At 32.6% G+C, this 20,934-nt stretch overlaps 1 protein-coding gene across 1 annotated transcript; it reads left to right on the top strand.

Annotated features, from left to right (window-relative positions):
- Positions 1-1,573: 1,573 nt before the first annotated feature.
- On the top strand, positions 1,574-11,994 carry LOC115445530 (SPRY domain-containing protein 7). Its single transcript, XM_030171836.2, has 4 exons — positions 1,574-1,775; positions 3,610-3,780; positions 5,210-5,530; positions 6,320-11,994. The coding sequence occupies exons 1-4, from the start codon at positions 1,673-1,675 to the stop codon at positions 6,415-6,417; spliced, it is 693 nt and encodes a 230-aa protein (XP_030027696.1). The 5' UTR covers positions 1,574-1,672; the 3' UTR covers positions 6,418-11,994.
- Positions 11,995-20,934: the final 8,940 nt, after the last annotated feature.

Here is a 20,934-nt window from a genome sequence, read left to right on the forward strand (position 1 = left end):
TTTGTTGATACAAATACTATACAAGTTTAATCATTAAGATAAAAATATGTTACGGATTTTATCGCGGTGTTTTATACAAGTTTAATCGAAAATAAATATAATAATATATCACCAATGCGTTTCACACAAACTTTGGTGTTATGTAGTAGCATGCAACGCTGGAGGAATCGAACCTGCGTCCTATAGTAATAGAGCCGGTTTCTTGCCCACAAAGGCTATCCTTGCTATAAAATAAAATCCTCCGATGTGTCTGTGTATCTGTCTCAACGCTATAAACTCAAAAACGACCTAACCGACTTCGATTAAATTTAGCATGGAGATTGTTTGAGACCCTGGGAAGGACAAATGGTTACTTTTATAAATAATAGGTAACTATAAAGAGCGGGACTTTTATCCCGGAATAATCCTTTCATGCCAACGAAGCCGCGAGCAAAAGGTTATATAAGAATAATGCTTATGTCATAAAAGCATCTAGTTCTCAAATACAATCCATTTCCACGATACTTAACCAAAGTAAAGGAAACTTGTTGTACTACTTTAAGCTAAACTTAGCATATAAATGTCGTTATTACCTACTTGGAATAACTTAAAAAATTTAGATTCGTTTTAATTCAGAACGTCTCTAGAATATATTAACATTCATTGGCAAGAATTCAACTAGTCAAGCATAACCTTCTGAGGACTGTAGATCTATATTTCTTCAGCTACAGTCCATGTTAATTTAGGGCTACCATAATTTTCTGAAGTCAAACCGGGATATTTTAGTTTTTAATCGGTGAGTAAAGTAGGTATGAATTTATTTAGTGCGATCGTACGCGTAGGTACATAGCAATCTCCTGTGTACCTACCTACGTAAATAATAGGAACTATTGTGTACTTGTAAAATCAGCTTATGATTTTTTAGTTTTTGTTTTGCTTTCTTCTTAAACTATCCATAATTCTATAATGCTGTGATAGTGGGGCTGTAAATCGAGACGGAAGTACTTAATAGGTGACACGTTATCAGCTATTCTTACAATAAGAGAGGTTAGAAATAATAATAATAATAGCAGGCAGATGTTCTTTTGTTCCCTAATGGTCCCTTGGGTATTTGGGTATTAATGAGTACAAAAAAAAGTATTATGAACCTTATAAACACACGTTCTGATGACGTTGCAATGGACATTGCTTAACATTGAATTTCTTAACAGTTTCGCTTATAACTTTTTTATTTATAGTTTTACGACAAAAGTTACTAAACCAAAGTTGTAGAGAATTTAATTTGCAACAAAAAATGTTTATACATTTTTTTTGTCAGATAAATAGTTTAAGAGATACATTGTAAAAACCATTTCAACCCCTATTTTCAAGATGGCGGCCGTGGGACAAGGGTGGCGACCCCACAAACTTGGTTTTAGCTTTAGACTGACCCCCCCTACACATCAAAAAAATAAAATTGCGTCCTCTAAAAAACGCAACCCCAAATGTAACTTTTTAATGGACTAATCTTACATTAAGCTGTATGTTCTAATTAATTTCGACTTTGTGCAACGTAACTTGAAACGGAACATTAAGTAATGTCACTGATGACAGATAATATGACGATTGTCAAAAATGACGTAAAGTTAGTGCAACAAAATAAACTTGAGGATCTTTGTATTGATTTATCAAAAGAATTGCATTAAATATAAAAATGTTTTGCTGTTTGAAAGGTTGTCTTAATGGTTTCACTCTGACCCCGAGTGTACCGATCAGAATCAAAGAAAATCCGGTGCAGTTGGATACTTTGCACATGGGCAAGTCTTTTTACTTTATTTGTTCAATTGTGTACCACATAAGGAATTAGTACCACGATTGTTTACTAAACTCGAGCCTGTTGCTGATTTTCTGTCAATTAAGCAACCTTTCTGATGTGAAATTAACGCGGTTGTTTATGAAAGCTTGCGCATCGATTGAGCGTGGGAGGCGAATGTCGCAAAGGTTCGATAATCAAGAAGTACCTTCTAATGATCGCATTTTAGAGAATGTATGTATTTTGAAGGTGAGCTTTCATGAGCTAAACAAAATTACAGAAGGAAATGGCTATTTATTTATTTTCATAATTATTATTTATTACTAAGGATAAGTTGTAGGACATTAAAATTGAACTATGTAGACAGGTAACTAAAGTTTTTTAATAGCATAATAAGATTCAGGACTCCATTACTAACCATCAGTTTGTTATGTTATTGTGTCTGAATATTATAATAATAGACTAAGAAAATGTCAAAATGGTATTTTTTGTAAAATATACACAAGAATGTAATATTTTAATATAATCCCATATTCTTATTCCATCATACAAACCCTATATTGTTATTAAGTACTTGTAATTCTTATGAATATATTATCTAACATAGTAGTTATACTATTTGTAAACAACCTATCTGTTTAACCTTTATAATATGTGTAAACTATTACAACACAAAGTTTTATAAATCTTATGTATTTGTTTAGCAGGCCTCAACAAAGACATTTTCATTCTTTAAAATGATGATATTAACAAATGTTTACAGTTCATTTTTGTTCAAGTTATGGTTTTTTAAATTTAATTGTAAGCTTTATTGTGTCACTAACCAAGGCCTTTTCTGTTATGCAAATCATAATGTAGGCACCCAAAATACAGGAATTTAAGCCTAGTTTGGGTTCTTTAAGAAAACTGTAAGATACATTAGTATCATGAATTAAGATTTTTATTATTTATTTATATATTTTAACACAGGAAATTCCATTAACAGAATTATGCAGGATTATACCGTCTAAATCATCCACCATCTGAAATCCCACCATACTATTCTTTCTCCCCCTATGTTGAAGATCACAGGGTGCATCTTGCTATAGTATAGACTAGTTACTAAACTGTATTTTCTTGGTAACAACAAAATAGTATACTATACTAGGTGTTGCTTGTGGCTGTGCCCACATGTAAAACCTTTCCATTACAAATATCCTAAATCACTGTAGTGATTTGTAGTGCCACCTGTGGGATGTTAGTCCCATCTATTAAGAATTCTGACTAATTTGTTCCCATGGTAGCTACTTATCAGGATAGGAAGTAGCGTGTGTAGTCCAGACCATGGTCTATTCATATCCCAAAATTTCATAAAAATACATTCAGCTGCTTCTATGTGTTATCTGGTAAACATTTTCACAGACTTCACATGTATAATATTAAAATTAAACTATATATGGGACTTTTTAGTTAAAAGATAGTTTAATTTTAATGTCTTACATTCACATAAACATAAGAAATCATTACATATATTATTATTAACATAAGAAGTAAAATTACACCAACCATACATAAAATGGTTTCACCTGGCAAGTTCCAAGTGTCTATTATTATTTCATTAAAGATACTTTCATTATAATAATATGATATCATTTTGCAAAAGAAAAAAATAAAGACACATTTTGTTATGGAACTTGGCAAGCACAACAATAAAATATAATTATTTAACTAACTATAAGATTGTATAACTATAAGAATAGTGTTCTAGTGATATTTGGTTAGAAAATAAGGGCCTCACATGTTAACAATATTTATTTATTACAATATATTTATACATCATATTTGTTTTTTAATTGCAGGACATGAGATGGTCATCATAAAAGGTGGTCAGAGAGTGTGTGGTTCGGGCTGTGCGCTAGGTAACACACCATTGTTACAGAACAAGGCATACTTTGAGGTGAAGTTGCAACAGGGTGGAGTCTGGGCTGTAGGCCTTGCTACCAGGGAGACAGATCTGAACAGAGTACATGGTAAGTGACACTTTAATTACATACACTTTGTCAGCATCCTGTTAATATTGTTAATTGTTCATGTGTTGCTATCAATAGTTATTTTTGTTCGGCTTTGTCAGTGTTGATAATATTTAAAAAAAGGATATTTTTGTTGTGTTATTGCATTATTTCATTTTAGGGCCAAATTATAGCAGTAATTTTTTTAAATTATTCAAACCATGATTTTGTGAAACAAGTTAATATTAATTTATTTATATTATAATTAATAATTACATAAGGAACTATGATGCTATTACTACTATTATAATATAGCCCACAAGTTCACAAATATAAACAATTAGTTAGATCATCACATTGTGACCTAGAGTAATGACTCAGTGTCTTGTGGTTGTGGTTAAAGGCTGATGCAATTAGTTTTGTTTGGATGTGGAATGCATACAAATGTGCCACCCATGTAACAATTCTAATGTGAAGATCAGCTGATATGATCCTCTCACATGGCAAGTTGTGAAAAGAGGGGAAAAATTATTGTGCAAAGTGCAGAGCAGCCTCGTGTCATTTATAATGATGTTTAATATTTGGGCATGCTTAGTAATGTCGGTTAATTTGTCATAACATTTACATTTTTATAGTGTTTTATTATATTAGGGAAAAAATTGATAAAATGGAAATGTCATATTATAGTATTCTATGTTATACAATGTATTTATTATCTTCTGTTTAACAGTCTTCTTTAAGGTAAACAAATTTGTGTAATCAAAGTTTTATATTTTTTATTTGTATTTTTATACATACTTGCATTAATACTTTCATATTAAAGGAAATCTTTATATTTTTTAATACAACTGTTCTTAAAGTGTACTTAATTTAATTTAGATTCAATACGCGTGCGGTGTAGGTCACGCGCAGGTAGGCCGGCCACTTTGAGGTCACGTAATGATATAATTTGACCCCAGTATGGTCAAGCGTTGGCACAACAAAAGCGTTTGCTGACCTTTGTGAAATTTGCATTGTCTGTCTAGAATTTGTAAAATACACGCCAAAATGGTAAACGCGATGCACTGAGTACCAAATAATAGGGTTGTGCAACATTTGTAGAGAATGCATTTTTGTACAGTTTTAAAGGATTTACCTGTGTTATAAATCTTTTTTTAATGTTTTTGAGCATGCCTACTTGCCTCATTTTTTGTTGAAACAAATAACAGAGTTTAAATTTTAGATAATATTAGAAAAAAGCTTTTAATGGCGGAAGTGGCGTAGCATGGGAGGCATAGTCCAGGGCGGTATATTAAAAAAGGGACGACACAAGAAAATAGGGGGAAGGCCCATGTCCCATTTTCTTAATATATAGTAATCGGGGTTCTTAGTTTTGTTCTCGTCCCCAGTTTCAGGTGGGCTACGTTTGGGCGGTAAAAACTTTAAAATTAAATTATTTCATACATTCCAGGTGGTATGGACAAAGAATCATGGTGTTTGAACAGTGATGGTACAGTCAGAAACGATAATGTTGAGTTGTATCATCTAGCACCAGCACCTAGGGAGTCACCGACAGCAGATTTGCTTGTGTCCACTGAATCACCGAGCCACATAGAACATGATAAGCCGGAGAGTGAGAAAATAGATGCTAGTCCAGCAGCAGTGATGCCGCTAGAGGGCGACACTATCGGCGTAGCGTACGACCATGTAGAATTAAACTTCTTCTTAAATGGCAAGAATATGGAGATCCCTGTGAGAAATATTAAGGGAACGGTATACCCCGCTTTATATGGTGAGTTATAATTTCAGTTCATTGGTTGCTTCTTTTTTGCTTAAAAGAAATAATATTCTTGATTGAAAGATAAGAAAATGATGTCCATATTCATGAAATTTCATGAAAAGTTAATTATTTGCTTTACAAATGAAGGAACATCTATTGATAAATTATCAAATATTGCTTTTATCTATGTTTGAAAGGAAATGGTGGGCAGAATATGTTTGTATAAATTTAGCATTGTACAAATATGTTATACAATACTACAGAGTATATGATCATCGTTTCAGAATTATATATTTTAATCAAGTTGCATCAGAGTTATTTAGTAATTAAATTACTTTGTTAATTGTGGAAGTCTACAATTTTGCTTCTTAAGTATATAATACAAGCTTTTGCCTGCAGTTCCGATCGAGAGACAAAGTTTTTCCTTGATAAATATTTTCCTTTGCGAGAAAGTAACGTAGAGCACTCAGGAGTAATGTAGCATCCTATTAGTGAAAAAAATAAAAATCCACTTAGTAATAATATTATTAAAACTTACGCGAGACATATTAAATTAGTCGAAACCAACACTTAATAGGACGAAACTGGTCGGCGATTCCGATTACTTTTTAAACGTGAGTAAAACCGTGTTGTTTTCGACTAAATCTGCTTAGTAGTTCCTGCGGTTAGCCCGTTCAAACAAATAAACAGCTTTATATATTAGTATAGAATTACTTCCAAAGGTTTCACTAGTGGACTATAAAAAATATAATATGTAGTATAAATTTAATTTTCTTTCAACCATTTGCTTATTTCTTTCAGTGGACGACGGAGCTATATTAGACATAATCCTGGATAATTTTCTGTATCCGCCACCGTCGGGTTATGAGAAAATCATGGTGGAACAATCACTCCTCTAACAGATGACTGACAAACAAAATGTTTAACATGATGGACACTGAGTGTATGCGAGAATATTTAAGATATGTGAATAAGGTAGATTTGAGATTGTCTAATGAATGTGATTCGACCATTGGAAATGGCCGCATTTTGTGTAACGTCATAGAACATTTTTTTATTAGTAAACATTAATAAGGGCTTGAATTGAATTCTATATTCGGTTCGTTTCTTTCGGTCATTACTAGCCTCTGGTCTGGGAATTTTAAATGATCTCGTCGCGATTCCTGAGAAGTCAAAAACTATTTAGAGAATGAATGCAGCAGATTTTGTTTATAATAAATAAACATAATTTGAGCTATTTGTGCTAACATCTGGATGCTATCGATTTTTATTCGACGCACTGTTTACGTGTGTGTGTACTGTGCACGTTACGTTTCTTGTCACAGTGTTATCTTACTACTTCTTTATATACATTACTTTTGTACGTATAAAAGTTATTTCGTAAAGCAACTTTCGTAGATGCATTTTCGCCTCGAACGTCGACCACGGTACTGGCAGCATCAAAATTAAAATGATTTTAGCATTTAACTAGTCCGTTTTTATGTTTTTTTTTGTAAATTACTAATAACGATTTATAAGGTCATGTTACTGTGTACAGTTTGTGACGTTTTTGCAGCCATTATACTATTCACTTATAATCCATTTTAAGGTTTTATCTGAGCGTATGTGTTCCTTAATGATCTAGGTAAGGCCTAAAGTGATTAAATATGTAAGTAATATTCTGTGCTAAAACTATATTCTATTAAATATGTACTGTTTTCTCATTTACCTTATACTGATATAAACTCTTATTGTAATATAGGTACAAAATATGTAGGTTATTATGTGTCGCCAGTATTAAATTGTCTTTTTATGTTCTGAAATTATAATAAACTAATTAACTGGTGTAATATATTATCTGTAAAATAATAAAATAAGATAATCTAGAATGGGATTGTATCCACGAAGGTGGCAGTAAAAATGAGTTTGCTTCCAAAATTACTTTAATAAAATATCATGTGATTTTTTTCTGCTGACCGTAGTATCGTTTCTTCATTAAATATGCGTTTAAAGTGCGCGGATTTTTTGTGTTTTTCTTAATATTTAGTTAAATGTGTGTAAAGTGATGAATTACATTGACTAGCGGTTAATTATACATTTAATGCTGATGATAATTGATAATATTACAGTGGATATGATTGCAATTCATTAATTATATTTATGGTACAATTTGCGTGTATGTCTTTTCCGTTTGTCTATTATTGTGGTATTCAAGCTGGTTATCTTCGCTGTTGTAATATTTATGCGTTAGTGCGTTTGTAGACCATACTACTTGGCATAATAAATGTCAGTTTCCTTGGAATTTTATAATGGAATTATTAATATTAGCAGACGCCTGTTATATTTCTGATTTACAATAAAATTCACTCAAGGCGTAAGTTAGTGTGTGATTTGATGTTTATGTACTGTATTAAGTTTTATCAGTTTGTTTTTGAACTAAAGTCATGTTTTTTGTGTGGACCTACTGCTGATAGCCTGACGAGAGTCGGTGTTTTAAGCTACAGCAGGCTTGGGTGAACGCTTTAGGCGTTCTAACCTTTACAATGTGGCAACTATACTAAGGGCAACCTCCTAATCTACCGTCCGCTAAAAAAAATGCCGTATCACAAAAAAAATGAAATTGGATACAAACAAAAAAACTGTGTTAAAATTTTAAATTATTATTTTTGATAGTTATATCGGCAATATTCTGATATCGTTAATTAAATTACGCAGCTATTTTTTGACTGTATCCTAAAATTTGGTTTTTGTAGATAACAGCATTATAGTTTGCGACGGCCGGTAATGGGTTTCGGGCCTCGGTTTTGGTCGGACGCTGGGAGACAACAAAGATTCATCGATTAAGGTATTGGCTGTATTTGTTTTTATACATCGTCGCTAAAATTATAAACAGCGTCAAACCGAATTATTAGTTATGTTTTCTATCCAAACAGTGTATTGAACTAAAGTAACCGCATATTGTTTTAGTCAGTGATTATTCATAGAACAAAATAGAATTATCTCTCAAGCTCGCTAGTAGTTCACGGTTAAGTACAGTCACCCATATAAGTCGCTGAAAAAATCAAAACTTCAAATTGCCTGTATACTTTTGTGTTCTTACCTCTAAAAAAGATTCTATAAGAAAATGTAATAAGAACGATTTACTTCTTTGCACATGAAGAAAAAAAGTTTTAAGACTGAACGTGTATAGGTGATTTGTAGTATCGAATTAGTTCAGCTGTAGCTGCAAAGTATTTGTGGCTGACTATATATCGGATATGCGGTTGTGAGAATGAATTTTAATTATATATCAGTCTCATAACACTACGTAGTTTATATCGACGGGTGCAAAGTGAAAAAAGTTAGCTACAATTTTGAGATTTTTTTATTATTGCAGTAACTAACTAAAAAATAAATATACATGTAGATGCCATATGAAATAATGAAGCGGTAATGAAAATTTCAACAAATTTAGTTTAAAATAAGCAAAATGAGAGCATTTTTTCTTATTACACGCTCTCCTGAAAACTAGCTGTTCTGTATATAACTCTTTTTACTTTGCAGCCGTCGATATTTCGTTAATATTATGATTGACGTAGCTCTGTAAAAACGAAATTCCAGTTTCGCCTATCTTCCATAGTCTTAAGTAGTCCCTAACGAAGATACATGCGAGGCATCACCAAAATATGCTAACATTGTGTTGGTCGCTAGAAGTTCTCTTGGACAGTTGCTGTAGACATACATGTTGCTGTAAATTATAATTAAAATTTGACCAAATTAACGGATTAAAATACCTACTAAGTTCACAGAGCCCATATGCGTTTGGAGTTTAATAAATTTAATTTGTGTAATGTATTATTCATCTATAATTAAGGTCATTTTCGGTTCCGTCCGAATATTGCTCCACATGATATATAGGGCTTAATATATTTCGCTTTTTTAGTTTTTAGATTTATGATTCAAAATTACAGAGGGACCATTGAGGCATCGCAATATCATTGTAGCCGGTGTAACTACTGAACATAATAAGACTTAACATCTCATGTCTCAGTATGGAGAGTGCAGTGGAATACCAAACAGTACTTTGTAATTTAAAGTGTTGGATGGTGTTTCTACTGTTTATGGGCGGTCGTATCGCTTACCATCAGGCGAACGGAAAGCTCGTCTCGTCATTCAAAGCAATAAAAAAAAAACATTCCAAAAAGTTATTGTATTTGCTGTAAATCCACAAAAGACATGAGGTATTATTGTCTGACTTCGTTTATGTTTTGCACTTGTAAATGGAAACTCGGAAACTGAATCTGCCTTTCTTTGGTGTTTATGACCAGCCGGTTAAAACCATTTCGATAAATTTATTATGGGAATACCTCGAACACTGAAGACCGAAGAAGTTTCTAGGCCATTATTTAATTCGAAAAAGACTTGCGTGGAACCGCGAGCAATAAAAAGCTTGTAATATAATGTTTCTTGAGATGAGTATTTTTTCCAATGGACACCCATTTGTGTATAAGGAAAACGACGTCTGGAAGTGACATAGTTACATTCAGTAGAAATATCTACACGTTTTTTGAGTTTTGTAAATTTTGTGACCTTCGAGTTAATATTATTTATGTTTTTTGACTCACTACAATTTTCTAAAATTAAATAGGATAATTCTTATTGCGAACTGTGCCTAAATAACTCTGTGTTCATTTATTTATTCATGACATCACAAAAAATAATTCTGGAAAATTATTGCACATGCTTCGGATATCTATATTATGTAGTTTTTCTCGCCATACCTAAGGCCTATCTGAATTAAACTGTATATGTATAAAGTGTGTATAAGATATCAAGGGAATGAAAAAAATACAATTCAAATACCTTTTTTTCAATTACTCACATATCTATTGTATTCGGCGTCATTGTCAGGTTCAACAATATTGTCGCCATACTAAAACTACATAAAATTTAAAATAAACTACATAAAATTTCATAGGAAAATGTTCAAAGAACCGGTCTTTTTTACCGACCGAATAACGATATGTACTTATTTCATAAAATTTTGAAAAAAAAAAACGTATATTTTCGTCATGACGTCAAATAGTTATAGTTGTATGCATTTTTTCTTTTACATACATTTTTTTCTTCTCTGAACACTGTAATTTGTACAGTATTTTACTCAATGTAAAACACGTAAGCTATGTAAACCCTCAAACATTTCCATAGCGACAACACACAAACATTTGCCGACTGCAGTTTTACAATGCGTGGTGCAATGGTTTTAACCAAATAATTTCGCTTGTGAAGTGAAACTTTACGAGCGCTAATTAACAAGTTAAATGTGGCAGTGCTGCGGGAAGCCGTTTTACCAACGTAGATCTAATTATGTATACCTTAAACGTGTTTTTATAGCGTGAAGACTGCTTTAAAAATGTTTATCGTTTTAAATGAGGTTTGTATTTTTTTTGTGTATGCCTTGGATGTTTGTCAAAATTCAGATTTTAAAACCATAATTATTAGAAATTGTCAGTATTTTGTGTGCGATTATATAATTTTGATTGTATGTAATTTATTGATTTTATGAATAAGTAAACATAGTAATTGATATAATTTCGCGTCAATCATTATTGATTGTTATAGGGATATATAAAGGAGAAATTTAATTGTTTGGACTTTGATGCCTTTTAATAAACTTTGGTAAACAAATATCTGAAGTTAAGTGTCTACACATAATATAATACTTAATTAGGCTGTGTGTTTTTTTTCTTGTTGTCTTTCTAGAAAATCAAGAAATAGTCTTTCTAGAAAGAAGAGAATATACAACAGTTTCTTTTTACGAATTCTTGGTCCATATAAAGAATTCACAGTTATAGTTTATAATAATATTTATTGCGATTGAATGTATTTTTATGTATAATTATGGAAGAAACAAGAAATGTATAACTTTGTTCTTTATTCCAGAATATGTGGTAATTGAAATTCTTCTATTGCAGTGCTTCGAATGTATTCTATCAAGTCTATAATAATAACTAGTGACCGGATTATATGCAATAATAAGACCCCGAAATATGCATGAAAAACGTCAAAATATGCAACATCAATTAGTGAAAATAAACTAATAAAGTATTAGGTTTTTTTACTAAAATTCAGCATAGAAATTGCAGGAGGAAAGTAAAAACATAATAGAACCCAATCGCAACCAATTCGTGCGTGACATGTTTTTTGTTTAACATGGTGGTGACCCCAAAAAGCTCCTCAGGCAGAGTACGTAAAATGGCCCGCATTTAATATCATTATTTTGGTCTTATTTGTATTTCACTTATTGTTAGTTATCCTAATGAAAAGTACTAAAATAATATACCATCACATGTTATTACGTATTATATGCAAAAAAGCGGAGAAATGGCCAAAATATGCAAATACATATAATCCGGTTTCTAATAATATCTTAAGAATGTTTGAGTGTATAATAATATTATATTATGATGTATTATTTATTTTTTGATAATTAACCAATAAATATTAATATCAAAATATCTAACATGTTTTTACTTTTATAGTGCCTATTTTGCTAGAATTTGATTCTAAAAACAGTGCATTAAGCGTGTTGAGTAACCCAAAAAAGCGGCTGCGAAGACCGAACGTCATTGACAATATAACGAATATTATCACACTAAAACATTGTATGCAAATGTTTTTTAAAACTCACAAAATCCATAACGTTTCTAATGTTTTAAAATTATAAGATCCCAAATAGGAAGCTCTGAAAACCAAGTCCCAAACTTTTCAAACTCTGCATCCTAGTCAGCTTCATCTCCTTCCGAACATTGCTGACCGCGGACACTCCTGTCTAATATGGTATGATTATCTAAGTCGCTGGTCGTTGAATGTCGAGTCAATACAAAATAAAAATTTAATGCCCACACACATATTATCATTTAGAAATATAAATCTAAATAACAAGAGCAATACAAAAATAATACATTACGGTAAAATCTAGTAACACCCACACATATATCAAGTAAAGCACGTTGCCGGGGAATTGTTCGCGAACCGTAAAGTCGATTTAAAGTAAACAATGAGGAGGGCTGTCGCTAAATAAACGCGAATTTCATTAACACATCCAAAAGGGTCGCCATTGTCTACCGATATTAAAGTGCCTCGCAAAATAGCTCAACACCGAAATACATCTTTTGATAGGTATTACTAAGTATTAAAGGCTGGACGTGACGTAAATAGCCGTTCAAGCAAAGGTTCACAGAATGGACATTTCGATGCTAATTTAATGTTGGTAAAACGAGGAACACGAGTATTCATTGCGATAAGTAAAGTAAATAACTCAGTCTTAGTTAATATCAACAATTTGTGAAATGTCACCATAAATCACAACAATGAGCCCTAGCTCTTACCTAAACTACTGTTCGAACGGTCCAGCTATCATCTTCACAGGCCATTTGACTGGCAACTTATGTTGGCTCCCGTGGGGGGTTGGGGAATTCAATCACGTGTAAAAAGTCGCACCGTTTCGATTGTAAATCTTTGTGCGTTTGAAAAACGTTGTGACCTTTGCGCCCATCCCGTTTGCGGTGATTAACGACTTTAATCAATTGTAGTGGTTTTTCGTATTTTTACTGTGCATTGTGCAGCTTACGTGAGATAGAATTTTATATTGCGTAGATTCATTTGAATTAAATCTTGGTATATGAATAGTCATACATAGCTGCGTAATTGTTTGCTTACTTATTAAATGTATAAAAATATACTTTCGAATTTTCTATTAAGAATCACATTACTTTAATTTAATAATAATTAAATTAAAATTTAATGGCAAATATTATTAGTTGATGTAGGTGTTGGGTACGTTTGATCCAATGAGTAAGTAGTAATTTTAAGATTTCAATCTTTGAAAGTTTACTCCTAGGTCTTTTAGAAAAACAAAAGCAAGAGGTTACTTGTTCTAAACTTTTTAATTAATTCTAGGCATAGATCTAAACATCTATTTTCTATAAGTATATTTTGAAGCAGATGTCGGCGGACTCTCTTAATTATTACTAAAGAAAAATATACCTATTTACCCGATATAATAAATAAAAAAAATTGCATTCGAATTTGAAAACTACTCGGAACATTAAGTTGAGAATAACTGTGTCTTAGTGTCCACCCACACAAATTGGCTAAAGTCTAACAGCTCTCAGCTCGTCCTATGTTCTTAACTTGCAGCATCATAGCTGTGCCTTACATAGATAGCTACAAAAAGTTTATTTTTAGTTCACCTACCTACAACGAAATTGCGGCAGACAGCGTCAAATAAAAAAATATTCGTATCTATAAAAGTCGACGACTGTCAGCACATTTTAAAAACGACCAGAAAATGTTTTTCGCAAAATATGAAACAAAGGTTTAAGAAAACAAAAAATACTATCCACCGTTAACAGTGGTTAGGGTGATACAAAAACGGCTAACCGAAATTGCAATATCGGACAGATGCTGCTGGGAAATTCACAGTTTTTACCTTCACAGGCGTGGAGCCAGGAGCGTGGTGCTCTTAAATCATATCGCGAGTCGCCACGCTGAGCTATGGCGACGACGTGCCACAGTTATATAAGATTTACTTAAACCACTCGTCTTATATTAAAGAACCCACTATTATTTATAGTTTCGTTTTAAAGTTGTGTATTTTCCGTAAACCTTTTTCTTACTGTTGGCCAAAGGCCTTGTGCAGGTAGGCTTGATTTTAGAAAAATCTATAGTGTTTTACGACTAGGTGAATTTATGGGGTCCGCTTGCTACATTAAAGATATAAGCAAAATATATATTATTAGCCTTAACAGTTATTGCTCGCGGCTTCGCTTCTTTAAAAAGCCTTTCCAGCTACATTCCCTTAAATGCTGTAGCGGCTTGTAGCGCCACGTGTACGACGTCAGCGCCAACTATCCACTAATTTGGTTTAAGAATTCTATTATTTTCAATGGGAGAAAATATCCTATGTATATTAGGATATTACGTACTCGTGTGTCAAGTTTAATCAATTTCTGTTCAGCTGTTTCTCCGTTTACTTCTAATAAACACCCAGTTTTACCAAAATTCGCATTTAAGAAAGATGTAAAATAATATCAGATAAGATTACATATTATACAATTTAAAGTAAGTAGATACTTATTTATATATAATCAGTTTAATTGACTAGATTAAATCTTAATACGTCAAACTTGTCAAAGTTATAATATTTCATTGTTTTTAAAATTGGATTTTAATTTTTTAATCCAATTTTGATGATGATAAATAAAATAAAAAAGAAAATACATATAACAAAAGAATTTTGTACATTCCGAAACGTCCAATTCCGTGTCTGTGTCCAACTATGTGTGTTGCTATTTTCACACCGAATATGCTAAACTTTTGTATCGCTGGACGCGCGTAAAGCTGACACAGCCAAATAAATGGAAAACTGAAATAGGAAACGCCGCGTTAACTGTTTCTGCACAACGCAGATGCAGCGCTGATTTAGTAGCAATTATCGCAGTGATAAAATTTTCAACCATACATTTTTCAATATTAGGACTTTTTGTGTCTGACACAAATATATAAGTGATTCTGAGTTGACATGTTAAGATTCTCTAGGAAAATATTCACAAGGCTATGTAAGCTATGCCGGTACTTGATGAATCAGTGATATAAGCAATGTACAATTTATTATATTTTCTTCTATACTTAGGGTACATATATTTATAATGGATTACTATTGGGGAATTAATTATACATTTAGGCATTATTGGAATTTAATTTCGCCTACTAGGTCATGGCAGATTAAACGTTCCGACATTTAGATTACTGATGGATTGCGCCACATCAATGCTCCAGTTGCTCATCAGACTGAAAGTGGCCGCCACGACAGATGGGGGAAGGGGGATGGCGGATATCGAATACAATCTTGCCCATATCCGTTGCCACATGAATACACACTTTGTCGCATTATCCAACAAGTGGGACACTTGATTTTCACCTGGCCTTAACATGGCTGAAATACGAAATTAAATTGTGTAAAACATTTACAAACAATTTGGTACGTAGCTTATATCGTCATATTCAATAATTCAAATAATTAATCGTCAATAAATATTTTTAATAGGTAAGTACTTTAATTATTTTTCGCTCAAATATTTATCCGCCTATACGAGAATCCTTTCCATCTATAGTACTTACGTATATGCAATCATATATAAAATTATATAACAAAACATTGACGAATCCAAGGCATATAAAATAGCAGCCAAGTTAAGCACTACGGTTTTAGGGGCGCTCGTTTATTACGCCAATCTGTTATAGTGACGTGAGCAATGAAAACGCTAGTGACGAATGCGGTGGACATGCGGAAAATTGGAAAAGCGCGGCGGTCACTCGCAGTCGGCGTTGCGCACTCCGCCGAAATAATGGACGCGCGGACCGTAACGTTTGATTGGGAATTGGATTTTGCGTTTGTGCTGAATTAGAATAATAGATATTGTGATTAGAATCTGGCATGTTATTAAATTTTTCAAGCGATCAATACCTTTTAAAATTGGATAAAAAAGAGCGTGATGGAATGTATTTTATTCTTTAAGAGATATCAACTATTTATTAATGTAATCTTGTTGGAAATATCACGTTCGTTCATTGAATTTTTTTATGTTTTTGTCTGGTTGGAAATAACTACTCATTAAAACAAAATAACAAATCTATGTATATCTATGCTAATTTTATAAAGACGAAAACACTGTAGGTTTATAGAGACTAATCTATAGAACTGTTAAACGGATTTAAAAAAAAATTCACTAGTAGGAAGTTATATTACTTTTTATCCCATTTAAATATTTTTTTCACGACAGAGGCGCTGGCGAAATATGGGTTTAATAAATATAATATGTTAAATTTCGTTATAAAAAGTTTAACGCCAATACTTAACATTCGATTTAAGTACAAACATCATTATAGATATCTTTTATAACTTTAAGAACTAAAATATTTGGAAGAATGCCATTAAAATGCAAAAATATATTTCCGCAAAAAACATTTACAAGCAATTTTAACGGAAGAAATTAAGTCGGAAAGCATGTGGCGTCGCGTGTTAGCCGCATATAAAAATACAATTACACGCTTGTTGCAAGATTAATTGCATAGATTTAGGCGCAATACTATTTAAAACTATGGATATAACTATACTGTAAATTTTAGCTACCAAATTTATTTTCTTTAAAGTTGATTTTTCAATCTTCAAAAACCAGCCAGACATTCCCATCATATAAACATTAACATGACTGAATAGTTAGACTTTATTCAATGCAAAGTTTTATCTTACAATCGAAAAATCATAATGTATTCAAAACAAACAAGCATGTTTCGTCTTTTCTATATCCAAGGTATTTACACAAACGACGAAATAAATAGTATGGAAGTCGATTGACTTCCTAGGCCTTAACAAAGCAATTTGTATAGAATGACAATGATTTTGATGCGCCTCACAGCATCTGATCTAACTTTGTCCGTGAAGGTAATCCTCATGACGCTCTCTGGATAAAGTTTCTTCATAAAGGTTTACTGGTAATCGAATTCGGTTGAAAATTCGCGCCTATAGACTGTTTTGTACATTAGAAATGTTTTTATTATTTGTTATTTTAACAATATCAAGATCAATTGGACTTAAATACGACTATACAAACCGCCCTAATAGGGAATCAAGTAACAGAAATAAAATATTATGTTTTTTAAATAGCGTGTATAGTGTAAATTTGACTTAGCATTAATTAATAAAACCACAGACATGTCTATACCTCGAATATTTTGACCAAAGATCCCAGTTTTACTTTTCTGATTTTTTGCTAATTTTGATCACAATTACTGTATATAATTGTACAAAAGCTTCTACTTCAAAATATCAGAGACATTTTATAACAATTACGCGGGTCCAATTAATGTTGCATATTCGCTACCCGCCTTCTTAAAAAAATGGTAGTACCATATAATGACTCATATAAAAATTAGAACAAAAACAATGTCGAACGAAAGGCTTACGAAATCCTAGGTAGGTTCGCAACAATTTCTTTCGCAGTGGTAAAATGTTCCGCTCTAACATCTCTGTTTAACTCCGTACACAATTAACTTCGAGCTTAAGAGTTAAAGGATATCAAACAAATATACAGACGAAGCTCCGGCGGGATTTACTTTCACGCAACCAAATCTACCAGGAGAATTCAACGCTCTGCTGTCTATTAGCTTTTCAATTTGAAATTCCTTGCAAATATTCAAACGACAAAGAATTCCCAAATCGCTGTCGTTTTAAAGAGCCGCGAGTTAGGCTATCATATAATATAGTCATACCCTAGAATATGCAGAATTTTTGTATTTTGAAACATTATATTCGCAATTCTGAGAAAACGCTAATCGTCGAATATAATATAAGGCGACTAAATACAAAAGTCATTCTCCTAATTAAAAGTTTCTTAAAGAGTACTGAGCCCTTGTTTCAAAACTTGTGAGTAAATGCTACTCGTCATACAAATGTATAAGCCAACCAAATACAAATTACACTATAATCTATGGTCCTATATAAATTGGAATAAAAAGAATACTAATACCTAATAAAATTTATTGAAACTTGGGAAACCGTTCATACTGTTTTAAATTATTTATAAACTGACGGATAACATTGAACATTGTGTTATATTATTGAATTTAAATTAACCTACAAAACGAAATTAAGGAACAGAATTTGTATTCAATTTAAAAATTAGAACAATTATTCCCGTTAGAAAATTTATCAAAACTTCGATGTTTTGTCGGTGGCTTATTGCAAAATTTCCACCGGACGGAGTGCCGTCAAGAGTGCCTTAGCAGGCGCTTTCCGTACCATTTCACACTATAAATCTGAATTTCTAGCTTAAAACTTCACTCAACAGACTTCGCTTCAACACTTAGTACGAAGATGGGGAAGACAGTAAACGGTATTGTAATGGGATGGAATGTTTACATTGAGGCAGTATTTACCATCTTATTGCAGATTTTTACTATTCTATACATACGTAAGATTCGGAGATACCTATTGGCTAGATAGCCAGTGGGTATTTCCGTATCTCAACGGACAGGTGTCTGTATCTAGTTTTATATATATTTAAAGGATACTAAAGTTCCGAGAGGCGTGAGGTATTTAATGTGACATTTATATAAAACATTACCATACAATGCCGTAAAAGTTTTTTGTGCGACATAATAAAAAGATTCGGCACTTCGAAGTGATTTGAATTGATTGACTCATCATAAAAATCTATAGGGTAAATCCTGGTGACCTATAATCTTAAATTTGTTATGGAAAGGCGTCTGATAGTACAATGTTGTGGTATTTAACGTTACGAGATGATATTTCAAATCATTTCTAACCGTTAAATAGCCCATTTATCGAGGAAGGCTATAGGCTATATAACATCACGCTATGACCAATAGGAGCGGAGCATTAATGGAAAATCACAAAAATAACGGGGAATTATTATGTTTGAAAGGTTCCGTTGCGAACACAAACGGTTAGTTATGCAATAATGATGTAAGACGAAATTGTTCATCTTAAAAAGTTCTAACAAATGTATTATAAAATAAAGTCTCCCGCCTCATCTATCTTCCTGTCTCAACGCAATAACTCAAAAACTACCCAATGGATTTCGATGTTTGGTATGGATATAGTTTGAGGCCGCTTTCGACAGTCCGTCCGTCTAGAAATCTTTAAGGAAGGCCTATGTTCAGCAGTGGAATTTATCTGGCTGATGATTATTATTGGAAAATACATATATACCTAGCTACATATATCCCGGGAAAGTATATGGCGGTATTTTTATCTCGAAAACCTCTTTATTAGGTAATATTTAACTTCTTATGTTATCCTCTTACTAATATTATAAAATGCGAAAGTTTGTAACAATGTTTTGCTGTTTGTATGTAGAAGTACCCGCCATAGTGGCCCACGTAAGTGTGACGTTCCGGAACCAGCCTGTGTAAAGTGTATCTAGTTTCAAACAGGCCGTCATAATTCAGTCAACCGATGAGAGATAATCATCGACTCTATCTGGACCCGTCTCCGCTTAACTTAGACTTAGTAGCGTCACTGTCGTGCCTGTATAACTATATGTTATAGAGAACCTAACAAGTTAGAAGTAAACGTAGAAAGAGCTGAACGGATTTGAATGTTTGGCACACGGGTAGACCATGTCCTGGATTAAGACATAGGCCACTTTGTATCCCAATAATTGAGTCCAATCAATATTGGAATTATTAAATATATATATTTTTAATAGATGCCGCTGGCATCATGCAGGTTGTGCTATGAATTGCTTTAGTGTTTTATGCACTTTGAAGCGGGAAAGGTTTTACACGCAGGCGAAACCCCAACAAAACCCTGTTTGTTATATACGTTTTTTTTCTAACACAACATGAGTCTTAAACTAAGGCGATAAAATATAATAAAATAAAATTTATTTTAGCTGTTGGCATAAAAGGTTTTACGTTTTCATAATTAATTTCTTTCAACAAATCTTTGTCAACTCCATAATTTTGCCAGCTTACGAACTTATTATTAAAATAAAAACATAAAACGCCGAACAATTTCTAAGGAGTTTATATAATAATAATTATTATTTTCATTATTGGAAAAATCACAACAATGATGAAAAATCAAAATCAACCTATGATGGCGAGCACAGTTGAATATCAAACAATATTTTATAATTTAAGATGTTCGATGATATTTCTACTGTAAACGGGCGGTCGTATAGCTTACCACTAGGCGCACGGCAAGCTCGTCTCGTCATTCAAAGCAATAAAAAAACCGTGTCGCCTTGGTACATTTGCGGTCATTCGTCGGTTGTTGTGGCATGTTAGAGTGGCTCTGGGATAGTAGTCGTTAGGCTGGATACAAGGAGTATGTGCATCATATAATCGGTTGTAAAAATCTTCGATCTCGGCAGAAATATCCAGTTTTGAATTAACAGTTTTACCACCCGTTTCGTTGACTTCGTCTGGTGGCTCCTTTCAAGCTGATGAGTAAATAAATCGGTTGCGCTCTAACGCGATTATTTAATCACGGGTAGGGCCAAAGATATTATCCCCTACACACCTGTCCGATCTCTATTTAGCCAAAATTAATAGTTCTGTGAGATGAGAATAACTGTAAACATCGGGAGAATGCCTTCGTACCTAAAAATACTACATCATAATTGCGAAGATATGAGAATGCCCATCTACGTATTGTTATTCACTGTTAACGTATTAAATTGGCTTTAGACAAATAGCAATATAAATAACTCGATAATGGGCCATATATTATAATTAGATCTTTCTTTATATATGACAAGCTATCGCCATCTTTATCACTTATCACATATTATTAAATATAAGAATATTAAACGTCAATAATTATATAATATAGTATTTCACTGCTATTAATGTAAATGTAACAT

The sequence above is a fragment of the Manduca sexta genome, chromosome 28, assembly GCF_014839805.1.
Source record: "Manduca sexta isolate Smith_Timp_Sample1 chromosome 28, JHU_Msex_v1.0, whole genome shotgun sequence".
NCBI lineage: Eukaryota > Metazoa > Arthropoda > Insecta > Lepidoptera > Sphingidae > Manduca > Manduca sexta.